This window comes from Mchenga conophoros, linkage group LG12, assembly GCF_057382185.1.
Source record: "Mchenga conophoros isolate Kocher_MC1m ecotype Shallow Benthic linkage group LG12, M_conophoros_male_GT1.1, whole genome shotgun sequence".
Lineage (NCBI taxonomy): Eukaryota > Metazoa > Chordata > Actinopteri > Cichliformes > Cichlidae > Mchenga > Mchenga conophoros.
The window spans coordinates 26646716-26660906 of NC_140537.1; the positions used below are offsets into that span (position 1 = coordinate 26646716).

General features: G+C 41.1%; 1 protein-coding gene across 4 annotated transcripts in view; it reads right to left on the reverse strand.

The window, feature by feature from the left end:
- Positions 1–14191, reverse strand: part of sh2b3 (SH2B adaptor protein 3) — a 73582-nt gene that overhangs the window by 12655 nt on the left and 46736 nt on the right. For all 4 annotated transcript variants that reach the window (XM_085294868.1, XM_085294867.1, XM_085294870.1 and 1 more), the window contains exons 3-4: positions 1993–2094; positions 950–1038 (exon numbers count right to left, since the gene is read on the reverse strand). In XM_085294868.1, the coding sequence (XP_085150994.1) occupies positions 950–1038; positions 1993–2094 (191 nt within the window). The remainder of the gene's footprint in view (positions 1–949; positions 1039–1992; positions 2095–14191) is intronic.

Genomic DNA, 14191 nt, shown 5'->3' on the forward strand with positions numbered 1-14191 from the left:
CATGAAAGATCTTAATAACAGGGCCTTCAGGGCTCTTAAAGCCGTCTCCTACTTTAACCTTTGAAAAGCTACATTTACTGCTACACGTTCCCTCTAAACATCATACGTTACCTCTCAAAGGTGTGCAGCGAGCACTAAGTTGACTAATGGTGCTGTTGACTGATCAGTTAGGAGGAATACTTCAAATGCAGTAAAGTTGAAACCAGCACAAAGCTGTACGGACAAACCAGAGCGAATACAAACTGTGCAGTTCAAGAAAAGATAAATACGCTCGAGGCCGCACACACACACACACCTGTTTGTCTACATATGCACATACATCAACATTTATTCTCACTTCCTTTTGCAAACACATACCTCAGGACAAGTAAACATCCAACACACCCACAAACACTAAAAACAGCCAAGTGTTAAATATTTCCTCTCGCGATGTGAATTTCTGGGCTGACGCTCGTGTTTAAAATAACAATTTGGCAGGTAAGATTTTTTGACTTTTTAAAAATATCATTTTAAAAATGCTACCTAACACTACCAATGTACTGATATCAGTCAACAAAGCTGAGATTGGCCAAAGCTGGCATGTCAGTGTGTCTCCACTTTCCACTCAGAAGTGAAAGTACAGCAAGGAAGTACCCACAGCAAGCTGAGAATAAAAATGCTCGTTCTGCACTATATAACTAATGTGATTGATAAATGTAATCTTCTACACTTTAAACCATAAACAAAGTTTTCTCTAGGTTACCAGGGGGTTGCAGACCTGTCGCTACTCCTCTGTGACGTTACAGAGCTTGACTGAATATACTTTGAGTCTCTTGTGTGATATTTAGTTTTTGATTCGATCTTCAGTCAATTTACACTCATAAAAACAAAGAACGGGTAAAGAAATGAGACACGTGTAAGGCAGATCACACAAACATCTGTCCTTGTTTTGTGTTTACACATCTCTCACCTGCTGCTGATGCACTCTTTTAGCTCTGTGGTCCAGGAGCTGACCTGCTGCTCGTTGTCCGTCTCAAATATCAGGCTACCTCGATTAACCTGCAGAGATAAAGATGCTTAAAAAAAAACAGGCTACACAAAATGGACATGATGCAAATGCATAAAATGCCCTGAACCTCTGCACTTACTTAGAGCTTTTTCGTTTATTTTCACTACAACAGAATTAATAGTGTAACAGGAAGGAAAGCACAGGGCAATAAAACACTGCATACTAATGTAACCACCGCAATTTAATAAGTACAAAGAAGAAAAAAAACCCTCATAACAAAATGTTCTGTTAAATTTCAAAAGGTTTACCGTTAAAAAGGCAAATAGCTCGAGGGAAGGTGTGCTTACTGTGCTCCAATTAAAAACAAAGAAAAGCTGCCTGCACCTGCTACAGGAAAGCATTTCCTTGGTAAGGAGAGATACTATCAATATCAAGAGCCTCTGGGTGAAGCAGAACTTTTGAAATAAAAAACAAAGGCATGAGAGCTTTTTGTTAAATTTACTAAAAAAGAAGACAACAGTGAAAGTTAACACTTTTCACCACTGATGTGCAAAACCGCTATCAAATACTCGCTCCTGTGGCTGTGAAAACTTTGTAGTTTGCTTCTTCGCTGTGAACAAAGGCTGTAATCCTCTGCTGTGCACGAATGTGCTCGATAAACAAACAAAATGCCATTCAAATATCGCTGCAGATAAAATAAAATAAAACGGCTGGAGTGCAGCAACACCGCTGTCTGTTTGAGTGGGTTTATGTTTGATGGAGAGCTGAGCAGCTGGTGGGTAAAAAAAAGAGACTTTATGGTGGAATATCGTTTCACTTCAAACCAGCAACATCTACTTTGTCAGTCCACTTTGTGAGTTTTGAAATGACAGTGTTTATCCTGTTCTGGCTGAACGGTGAAGATCTAAGCAACGTGGATATAAACAACTCAGCGGTCAGAGTCCCAAACTACAGCTTCTCTTAGGAAGCATCATTTTTCCATTTAGCTGTAATCGTGTACAAACCTTTAGAACAAACGTGTTAAAGTTGTCAGGCATCTCCAGCCGGTTGCAACGCCGGACCTCTTGGATATCTGAGCAGTGAGTCGTCAGCTTGGGACTGGAGGCCTGAAACACACAGTGAGTACATAATTAGCGTCTGATACATGAGAGTAATTCCTCTGATGAACACATAAAAGGGAAAGAAACGGAGAAAAAAAAAGGGTTTCACAATTGTATGCACGCCGTCAACCTTCCTCATAAGCTGGCCTGATAATCTTTAACACATTTTTAAATGGGCTTGTGCAAGTATCAAAAGTGCAAAATGAGTCATCAGATATGAGCATGTGCCAAATTCTTTGAAAGAAACAGGTCAGGGTTGCTGCAGGTAGTGTACGAGGAAGCCTGGTTTTTCAAAGAAAATCCTTTTACCTCCATTGTTTTTGCATAGCAGATGATGTGTCGGTGACATACATCACATTTCAACACTCAAGTATTATAAGAAAAACACAATCAGCCCATCGTCTTTTAAACAAAATGGAAACATTTTTTCCACGCAAACGTCTTCTTTAACTTAGCTTAAAGCGTGCAGTGGTCAAACTTTCATGGTCTGTGTAGATTTGTTACTCATTTGGTTTTCCTTTTCTGAGAAGTAGAGACTGTTCCAAACAGGAAATTGCCCCCCAAAAAAGGATGTCATGCAACACTGTGTACTACTCAGCTCAATCTGGCTGTCATGGGTAACATTTAAGAAGGCTGCCAAGTAAGGACTCGTTTGTGCACTGGGGCCTTTTTCTATTTTGATTAGAGGCAGTTTGCACTTGTGCGATCACCTCTGTAGATTTATTTTAATGTTGACCAATTAGGCTAAAAATACCACGGGACACAAACGAGCGTGACGCAAGCTCCCGCAGCGGGGCTTGAAGGCTGGCTGTGTTTGAAGAAACCTAAATGAGATATGAGGGGCTTTCTGGTGGCTGTTTGACCCGAGGCCCTCAGCATGAACTTATGACACTGCGAGTTTATTAACCACCAACAAAACCAGAAAGGATCCAGGCTTCAATATACTAAAATTGTAACTTATTTTATGTATTTTATGACTACTGTTCCTTTTATTAATTGTGTTTTTTGTAAGGTGACCTTGGGTTTCTGAAAGGCGCCCTCAAATAAAATGTATTATTATTATTATTATTAAAAAATACACATATTTTAAACTTCTCAAAATCCCCTCCCAGTCAGGTGAACCTGAAGCCAGCTGGACAAAAGGATGATGATGCAAAAGGATCTTGAAAGCAAAAATACTCCATCCCAGGCTGCTTTCATATGACTCCACACAGCTGTTGCTGACTTGTGACATACTTTGCCTGGAGCAGTTTGCACTGGACCTCGCTTTAGTTTTTATTTTTTAAAACAATCCACGAAGACACATTTTTGGGGGAAAAAATTTATTTTTAAAGAATGCTGAACAGATACACACACAAAAAATCCACTAAAACAGCTCTGAAGAGCCTCCGAACCCCTACATCCAAACGAGTGGTAACAGAGCCAACGGCATAAACAAACACACATGCATGGACGAATGACTCAGTCAGCCATGTGTAAAGTGCCCGCGGCATGTCTGGGACAGAAGTCACTGCTGAAACGAAGGCTGAGTGACAACTGAGAGAAACACATGTAGACAAGAACATCAGCAGCTACTATGAAAAGTTTAAAAACTACAGCGTGTCAGCTGCATACAGTATTTTCATGTTTGACAACTGGAAATGTCAAATCCTGTCAAACCTTGACATTTAGTAGTCAGGCGTCATGAAGAAGAACACGGCTCTCATCACTAGTTTCTGTTACTGCATGTGTGCGAGTGCAAACTTGGTCATACAGAACAGAATATGAGAAAAGCAAAGTTCTGGATTGAACTTCTGATTATTTTCACAATAATCCAAAATTGGAGATAAAGAGCAAAATTTAAGAGTGAACGTAATCACAAGCTATAGTGACAACTCGTGACTCTTTACCTTATCGATTTATCTGACAATTATTAAAAAGTGTGGCCCGCAAACTCCCCTCAGTCCAAGCTAACATCTGTCACACCCAGCTGTGTTTGACAAACGTTTCAAAACGCAAATCCTAAATTGTTGAATCTGTCTCATGTAAGGGACAAGATTTCTGCAACGATCCAAGTTATATTTCTGTGTGGAGTTTGCATGTTCTCCTTCGGCCTTCGGCTCAGAAGACATACATGTTGGCTTTACTGATGATTCCAAATTTTTCAGGTATGAGAACTAGATAAAGTGTGTGAAGTGTACAAAAGAAAGCACTGAATGGCTAAATGTGGCTTGCAGGTGCTTTGAGTGGTAAATACTGCTATATAAATGCCAGTGCATTTAAATACTAAGCAAACATATTTAAGGGAGCATTGGTTGCATGAAGGTAAATAGTGCACACGCAGAAATGTAATCTCAAAAGCACTGACATCAATTTATCTTTATCAAATTAATCTGTGTTCATAGCCAATGCGAGAAGTTAGCCTGTGGGTTTCCAGACTGCATGACTGTCTGCATCTGTGCATTAAATTCAGCTTTTTGTCTTAACGTTTTGACCAGAAATGGTGATTTGTATCTGCTTGTTTTCTTTGTCAGCCATGCTGTCGAACTGCAAGACGAAGTGGATCTCCGAAGTGCAGCAGTTAGTGCTGCAAGTGCCTTAATAAATGCGTCACAACTAAGTGAACTCCGGTGTAGTCCATGCTGTGAAGCATTTCTTCACATGATCTGTTCAGTTCCTGTGAAAAGCACATCACCAGCCAGACGAAGAGCATCAAATTGCCCGCGAAGTGAAACTGTGTAATTAAACAGACTTGCACAATAATGGAAGCTAACTAAATCAGCACCGTGAGAGAGCAGAAGCAGCGAAAGGAAACAGACAAGACAGTAAAAGACACGGCATCGGGTGGGTGGGTAAGAGGGAGGAACGGAGGGCAAAAGAAAGTGCAGGGAGGACAAATTCCACTGCTTTGTGCACCGCATGAGTTTGAGCGCATGTGACAGTGCATGAGCCCGAGGAATGCATATGTTAATCTTTTGCACACGCATAAAACAACACAGGAGCGCACTCATCAAAAGAATAGTTACCTTTCTCCCTCACAACCCTTAATGCTATGAGTTTCAACCACAGTGTCTAATATTATCACTAAAAAGCACAATGACGCAGACAGGTCAAGGATGTGACTCATTTAGAGAACCTGAGTCAGTGCAAGAGGAACCGATTAAAGGGAGCTCGCACCAAATTGCTGCCGCAGCTGTATTTCAGTCGAGTATGTTCACAGAAATTTACATCAGCGTTACAAGTTTCAGGCTTTCTAATAATTTCCCCTGTAGAAAGATTGAGATAAAGCCAGAAAGATGACATAAATATACAGTCTAAGAGAAAAACAACAATGCAAAAAAATGATTTTTTTTTACAAGATTCGTATGAAAATAATCATGTTGTCTGATAACAAATTGGAAGCTGAGTTTGAAAGCTAATATTAATCAAAGTTTAAAAAATGGATTATTAATTTAGAAATAAGAAGTGACAAAACTGTGCACTGAATAATCCTGCTTTTCTTTGGCCACTTGGGGGCAGTGAACACAAGTTTTAAACATCACCTTATAGGTCAGTTGCTACCAACACATCTGGCAGCCACAGAGCCAACATCATGGCTCATTTCAAGTCTTGCTGAATTCAATATTCACTCTGTCTTAGCTCTGCTTTTGGTCTCTACCAACTCCCGAGGGAAATATCTGCTAAATACTTCAGTGTGGATCGGTGAGTCGCTGACTGTCTCGGTGCTGAGCACTGAGCAGGGGGATTTGTAGAGCTCACCTCGATAATGAACCACAACAGTAAAGCTTGAGCCTGGGCAGCCAAGCAATGAGGTGAAACTTACTGTAAAGCTCAGAGGATTCAGGTGATGATTATCTGGGAGTGCGTACCTACATGTGACCCCTCCGATACCCCTTCTTTGATCTATCTGAAATCTGATCTATGTGCCACATTTCTGTTTGTTTTTCTGTTTGACTCAACCTCAGCCTCTTTTACGCCACCTCATGCATCGTGCCGAAGCAGGGATGCGTGATAAATCGGTGGCTCGAATATCATCAGCTCATCAAAGGAAGAATAAAATATCTCTTTATCATTTTGTCAGCTTCTTTCTACTTAAAATGATCTAAAGAGATTATATTTGAGCTTTGCACTAGAGTCTGAGCATCTGCAGCCCCAAAAAAGAAGAAGAGAGACATTTGTACGTTGTTGTTTTTTTATCATTTAACACGGCATGCAGTTAATCAAGAAAGCAACAGGCAGATTGACTGCAGCTGCAGACTAATTTACAAATGCAAGTTAAAACTGCACCGGATGTGCAACAACTAATGCTATCAGTCACTCTCACTCTGGGTGTGTGTGTTGGTGAACATTCGCGCAGAGAGTGACTCATTGAGAAGAATTTATTGTGTGAATATGAATGAGAGCCTGACTAGGAGCATCTTTGAGGAACCATGTGTGTCTGTGGAGGGGAAAAAAACAGAAGAAGAAAAAACATTCAGCAGATGTCTGACTGGTTGAGCAACAACGTAACAGGCCTGATTTCTGTGAATCAACTTCATCGAGGGAGCAAGTTCAAGCTCACAGCGCATTTCCTATTACTGCAAACTGCTGCAGCCTGTAATACTCCCTGGAGAGTGTACGCACGCACACGCGCGCACACACACACACACACACACACACAAGGCGCAGTCTTTGCTGTTTTTCTTTCATTTTTAAATCTGGACCCATCTCCAACAGAACCGGTGAGTAATGTGGGAAAACAGTCAGAGCATTTACGAACTGCGTGAGTGTTAATGTTTTAAAGCTCTCAAAGAAGTGCAGAGGTCTAGGTCTCTTTTTCTTTCTGCTCACCCGTGGTGACCCCCGCCCCTCCCTCGGCAGAGTCAAAGGAAAGAACACAGCAGTCTTGTTAGTGTCATAAACCGTATATAAAAGACAACCACAGCCACAGATGCTATGAGGAAGAGATTCAACACTGCGATCTTTCTAACTTCCAGCAGGATCGAAGAAACAAAAAAAGAAGTTCACAACATAAAGTATCGATTTGTGGCCTTTTTAAATACTTTCCTCATGAGTTTATGGTCTCAAACTCTAGTTTCAGTTCTCTATGAATATAAAATTATCTTCATTTTGTAACTTATGGAACACATTAGTGTTGAGAAGATGAGGAAACATTAGCCTGTCCAAAAAGATGCACAATGATCATGTAAGGGATACAAACGGACTAAAAATAGCAGCTTTCTACCCATAAAAACGTTTTTATTGTTCCTATAACTTTTTAAACAAGACTACCATGTTTTGTATCTTTACACTGCAGGAACCAGCATCACAGAAGCAAGTTTTGGTTTTTTTGGTGGTACCTATGTTCAGACAGGTACTGCCTATGTCTAGCACAACTGACCTACATGTACAATGACTGATGTAGACGTAAATATATGAACTTGTGTCCTCAGGATTTTTAAAAATACCCCCATAAGCAACAGCCATGTTAGCAAGAATTAGGTCTAAAAATGGGCCTGGCTTTATTAACCACATGTGCAACAACAGCATTAAAACAAAGTACTGACTATTATGATCAAAGGGGCCGGACCATCAAAAAAAATTATAACTGTGTAAAGTTGGCCAGACTGTCCTGTAAACCCACAGTAAAAAAACCCACAAATTAATACAGTAAATGTTGAAAAGTTATCATTTAACTGTTTATCAATTACTTAATTGCTTTGGTGTAATTAGGAATCTTTATCAATAGAGAAATTGTAAAAGTTATGAAAATATAGTTAAAACTAAAATCTATGCACTCCTTTTTTCCAGAGCAGTCCAGTGGGGCCGATTCTGGCCCCCGAGCCTTATGTTTAACACCGCTGCTCTATATGATACCATTAAAAAACCCCAACAACAAAAAAACCCACACATAGTGCTCTTTTGTAGCTGCTGCTCAGCACACTGCCAGCTGGTTACTATGTCGACTTAACATTGGTGTGAGTACAAGTAGGAAACAGCCCCTGAAGCTATGTAGCCCTGACAATGCTCTGTTCTGAAACTACTGTCTGATGATGGAAAATATTTTTTTTTTAAAGTGCAATGTCCATAAAGACATGCAAAGTGATGTCGAAGTGATGCAAAACACCTAAAAACACAAGCAGCACTACAGTGTGATGCGAGAGGAGTGGGGTCCTTTTGCACAACTTTGTGCAGAGGCCTGTTGATTCGTGACATAGAATAGAATAGAATAGAATAGAATTCAACTTTATTGTCATTGCACATGCACAGGTACAGGGCAACGAAATGCAGTTTGCATCCATCCAGAAGTGCTTTAGATGTTATAATAATTAACAGAGAATGCAGTAACAGCTACAGTGGGGCAAAAAAGTATTTAGTCAGCCACCAATTGTGCAAGTTCCCCCACTTAAAATGATGACAGAGGTCAGTAATTTGCACCAGAGGTACACTTCAACTGTGAGAGACAGAATGTGAAAAAAAAAAATCCATGAATTCACATGGTAGGACTTGTAAAGAATTTATTCGTAAATTAGGGTGGAAAATAAGTATTTGGTCACCTCAAACAAGGAAAATCTCTGGCTCTCACAGACCTGTAACGTCTTCTGTAAGAAGCTTTTCTGTCCCCCACTCGTTACCTGTATGAATGGCACCTGTTTGAACTCATCATCTGTATAAAAGACACCTGTCCACAGCCTCAAACAGTCAGACTCCAAACTCCGCCATGGCCAAGACCAAAGAGCTTTCGAAGGACACCAGGAAAAGTATTGTAGACCTGCACCAGACTGGGAAGAGTGAATCTACAATAGGCAAGCAGCTTGGTGTGAAAAAATCAACTGTGGGAGCAATCATCAGAAAATGGAAGACATACAAGACCACTGATAATCTCCCTCGATCTGGGGCTCCACGCAAGATCTCATCCCGTGGGGTCAAAATGATCATGAGAACGGTGAGCAAAGATCCCAGAACCACACGGGGGGACCTGGTGAATGACCTGCAGAGAGCTGGGACCAAAGTAACAAAGGTCACCATCAGTAACACACTACAACGGCAGGGAATCAAATCCCGCAGTGCCAGACGTGTTCCGCTGCTGAAGCCAGTGCATGTCCAGGCCCGTCTGAAGTTTGCCAGAGAGCACATGGATGATACAGCAGAGGATTGGGAGAATGTCATGTGGTCAGATGAAACCAAAGTAGAACTTTTTGGTATAAACTCAACTCGTCGTGTTTGGAGGAAGAAGAATACTGAGTTGCATCCCAAGAACACCATACCTACTGTGAAGCATGGGGGTGGAAAGATCATGCTATGGGGCTGTTTTTCTGCCAAGGGGACAGGACGACTGATCCGTGTTAAGGACAGAATGAATGGGGCCATGTATCGTGAGATTTTGAGCCAAAACCTCCTTCCATCAGTGAGAACTTTGAAGATGAAACGAGGCTGGGTCTTCCAACATGACAATGATCCAAAACACACCGCCCGGGCAACAAAGGAGTGGCTCCGTAAGAAGCATTTGAAAGTCCTGGAGTGGCCTAGCCAGTCTCCAGACCTCAACCCCATAGAAAATCTGTGGCGGGAGTTGAAAGTCCGTGTTGCTCGGCGACAGCCCCAAAACATCACTGCTCTCGAGAAGATCTGCATGGAGGAATGGGCCAAAATACCAGCTACTGTGTGTGCAAACCTGGTAAAGACCTATAGTAAACGTTTGACCTCTGTTATTGCCAACAAAGGTTATGTTACAAAGTATTGAGTTGTATTTTTGTTATTGACCAAATACTTATTTTCCACCCTGATTTACGAATAAATTCTTTACAAATCCTACCATGTGGATTCATGGATTTTTTTTTCACATTCTGTCTCTCACAGTTGAAGTGTACCTCTGGTGCAAATTACTGACCTCTGTCATCATTTTAGGTGGGGGAACTTGCACAATCGGTGGCTGACTAAATACTTTTTTGCCCCACTGTATTTACTGTCCCTGATATGTTTGAATTCGTTTTGCACCAAATAAAAAGCATTAAAAATGTCGGTTTAGCATTGTCCACGACCGGGGCTTTAAATGTGAGTCACAGCAGCACATTCTCACTTCTGCTGTTTTCTCCCCCTCCCAGACAAAAACTTCAAACCCCGTCTGTGAGGTCTGCGAGCAACTACACAGCTTGATTGATTACTAGAGAGAAATCAACACACAAAAGCTATGCTTGTACCAACTACTGCCTGGTATTGACCTCCTCCACATCCAGACGCAAGTAACCCTAGAGACTGAGTACATTGAAAGCGTAAATATACAATAGCGCCCACGGGAAAGCTTTTCATTTATGTCTTAAATTACTGCTCCTCTTTGTCTCGACAGCTCGCTGCATTGTTTTGCCAGCAGACCTTGAGGCTATGGCCTGTTCCTCACCCTGCAACTGCGGAAGAACGCAAGGCTGCAGCACACTGCCACTTTCACTGTTTTAGCAATTATTTAGGACAACTTTCTGTAAATTATTGATGCATCCAATCTGATTGTGGGTGGTTTAAACAGTCAAGAGAAAGAAGCTCAAGTTTTACCAGTAAAACACAACATATATACACTGATACCGGACTGGTTGCGTGGATCCTCTGGCCCGCGTTAAAGGGCGGCTACATGCTGCTGAGTGCTCGCAAAGCTGCATGCGCTGCTGTCATGGTGGTGATCGAATTTGGGACCAATCACACGCCTCTGTGATGCTATCTGAGCTTAATTCTAATTTAGCTCAGAATTAAACTTCCCTTTTTAATGAGGCCGGAAATCATCTTATTTCACAACGTTCAACATTATCAGTGACACTTTGTCAGTGTCAGCTTGTTCGGGCTCGTTACTGTTATCATTTATCTTTTATTGAAATATATTAGACATTATTTACGGATTAAACCCACCAAAACTGTCTTTTGAAGCTTTGACATCCCCACATGAACGACACTTGGCTAAAAGTTATACGTTTCTGTTTAAAATCCAGATGGTGATGAAAGAACATACGAGATTATGACTTTTATTGAACCAAAATGTCAAATTTAATCAAGTCCAGCAGCAGGATTGTTTTTTGGGGGGCGCTTTTTATTACCGTAAATTGAATATGACTGTTTAAAGACATTCTCTGAGTCATGTTTTATCCATCATTTTGATTTTTTAACTAAATAAATTACAGTTTATCTGATAATCAAAGTAATTATGGCAGGACAATTTAAAGTAAATCCTTTCATAATACAGTTTTTCTGGGACGAGAATGTCAACTATGAAATATTAAGCTGATGGTGATCAGTGCCAGTAATAATACAACACCACAAATTTTCACTTTGAGTCAACTTTCACTACTATGTTTCAACTTCAAACATACGCACAGTCACACAGATATGACAAATATGAAACACTGATATGCAGCAGTGACAATACAGCCTACATCCTGGGCTGCAAATTCCTAAAAATGAACTTGAGTTTGTAATAACTGCCATGTATAGGTTACATCAGCCCCCCCCCCCCCCCCCCCCCCCATAAAACCCAAATATCAATGGACTGTAATGAAAGTACAAGTATTTTTTCAGTTCTTACTCAGCATCTTTAGCAGTTAAATGGTAAATGGACTGATTCTTATATAGTACTTTTCTACTCTTCCGGAGTACTCAAAGCGCCGTATACAACATGCCACATTCCCCCAATCACACAAGCACTGTCTTCTATGCTTTTAAGTGCTTACTAACTACCATTCACACACATTCATACCGATGGATGCATCAGAGAGCAACATGGGGTTAATATCTGGCCCAAGGATGTTTGGGATGCAGATTAGGGGGAGCCTACCTTCCAATCAGTAGATAAGCTGCTCTACCCTGAGCTACAGCAACCCCACAGTTGAAAATCTCTCCTTTATTATATTTTTCATTATATTTGTACTTTTTGCATTACTTTTTAAAATAGGTTATTTTACATATTTAATCCAAATCCTACAGGTCATATTTGTACAAACACAGATGCTTTAATAACGTGTGAGATGCTTTTTTAACTTTTATATCATCATTAAAGTACCAAAAGAATTATTTTCACCATACTATCATAAATTACTATTAAAATAACTTTTCTTTAAAAAAAAAATAAAAAATCAAACACAAAGTAATTTTCAGACATTGTAATGACTCTTCTTTCACCTTGGTTTACACACATGGCAGCAGGTGTAAACAGTTGGTGAAAGTAGCGCAAAAACAAACAGAGACACGACAGCAGATGCAACCATGCAACCTCTCACCCACACAAACAGATCTACAGTCTGTGCGCACACACCCACACACACGGGTGACACACAGGATGTTTGGAGTCCAAAACAATCTTCCCAGGGTCCCTTTCTCAAGGCCGTCGGCACAGCAACTGACTGACACTCAACATTCCTCTATCCCTCCGAGGGTCACCGTAGCCAACGCTGTCTGGGGTGCATGCATTGTGTGTGTGTGTGCTGCACTGACTTTAGACTCTGCAGGGTTACCAAACTGGTCTCTGGAGAGATTCTGCAAACTGTATGTGCACAGTTATCCTACACACACACACACACACACACACACACACACACACACACACACACACACACACACACACACACACACAGCTTAAATGGTTAGAGCACGACCCATCAGACCCTCTTCAAGCATGGGAGGTCATGACCTCAATCACAGTAACCAACACATCGGCCTGTACTTCCCCCGGTTTGACATCGGGATCACTGACGATTTGTTTTGTGCTTTTCTTGTCTTTGATATTCCATTTAAAAGGACTCACACAGCGCAGTAAAATAATCTTACTAAACAAGCAGAGACCTATATCCAAAACCTGATCCATTCTTCTGTGCAACAGAATGTTATTGTTCCAAAATATACCAAGAAACTACACCAGCCAAGTTTCCTTCTAATGATATTATGTTTTTCCATAAAAAGCATTCGAAACAAATCCAAACTAACTTTCCAAACCTAATTGGTTGTGATTTTTTTACATTAAAAAGAAATGATTTTGCTGTTCCTAATGTTCTGACATATTAAAGTTAATGTTTATAATGACCCACGTTTCAGAGAATGAGGTCAACCTATATAAAAGTAACCCCTGTGAGCCAGATGGGACAGGGAGTATCCCTGATACAGTTATCTCCGTGGGCATAGAAGCCCCGCCCAGCTACTACTCAATCTTCTGTTTGCGAGGGTCAGCCAATCAGCAGAAAGCTGGCTTAAAGAGAGACTACCTGCACTACCTACTGAGCGTCTGCATCCAGGCCTTCTTTAAGAAAACAGTACAAAACTACTATGTTAGCTTTAAACTGCGAGAGAAAAGATGTGCACGTCTGTGATATAACTAGAAATTAGAGCTGGGCGATAGAACGATAACGATATGTATCGCGATATAACTTTTCCTCGATAGAGAAATTAAGCTATCGCGATAGACTTCGCCGCTCTTGTCCTCAAAAAAAAAAAAAAAAAGGTCAGCCAATCCAAATTAAGTAGCGCAGAGCCGAACCAATCACAGCCGCAGCGTCACGTCCGCGTGACTTGTTACGTACAGCACAAGTGCCAAGCCGCACGTGTGTTTGTTTGGGAAGCAGCCAGCGGGTAATGGAGCCAGCGCATGGAGGAAATGAGTGTGCCGACTAGAAAAATCAACCGAGCGTGACCGAAGAGAAAACAGATAATGGTTCCAATGCCGGAGAGATTGTCGAACGGAAGAGCCAAAGAAGTTCCGTAGTGTGAAGGTATTTCGGCTATTTCAAGTCTGACAAAAACAGAGTAGCGTGCACTGTAAATTGTGCCGAAAGCAAGTCTGGAAATACAATAAACTGGTGCACGCGTCACACTGTGCGCCACGTTATTGTTTCGGTGAAATGAATTTCTACAATACTGTTACTGTTAATTCTACTCTCTGCAGTGTTTAAATGCTTACATATACACACAGTTACTGTCCCTCCACACATACGACTCGGTTCTGCTTCTGTGCCGCAGCTTTGTTTACTTTTTCCCACCGAGGCTTCTAGACTTCTGATTGGCCAACATTTCTGCACGGTTAGGAATCTAGCGCCACCTGCTGCTTTGGCATGTTCATAGCAGCGTTTTCCTTCATTTCTGCCTTTATGTGTGGACGGGATTCTTTTTTAAAACGAAA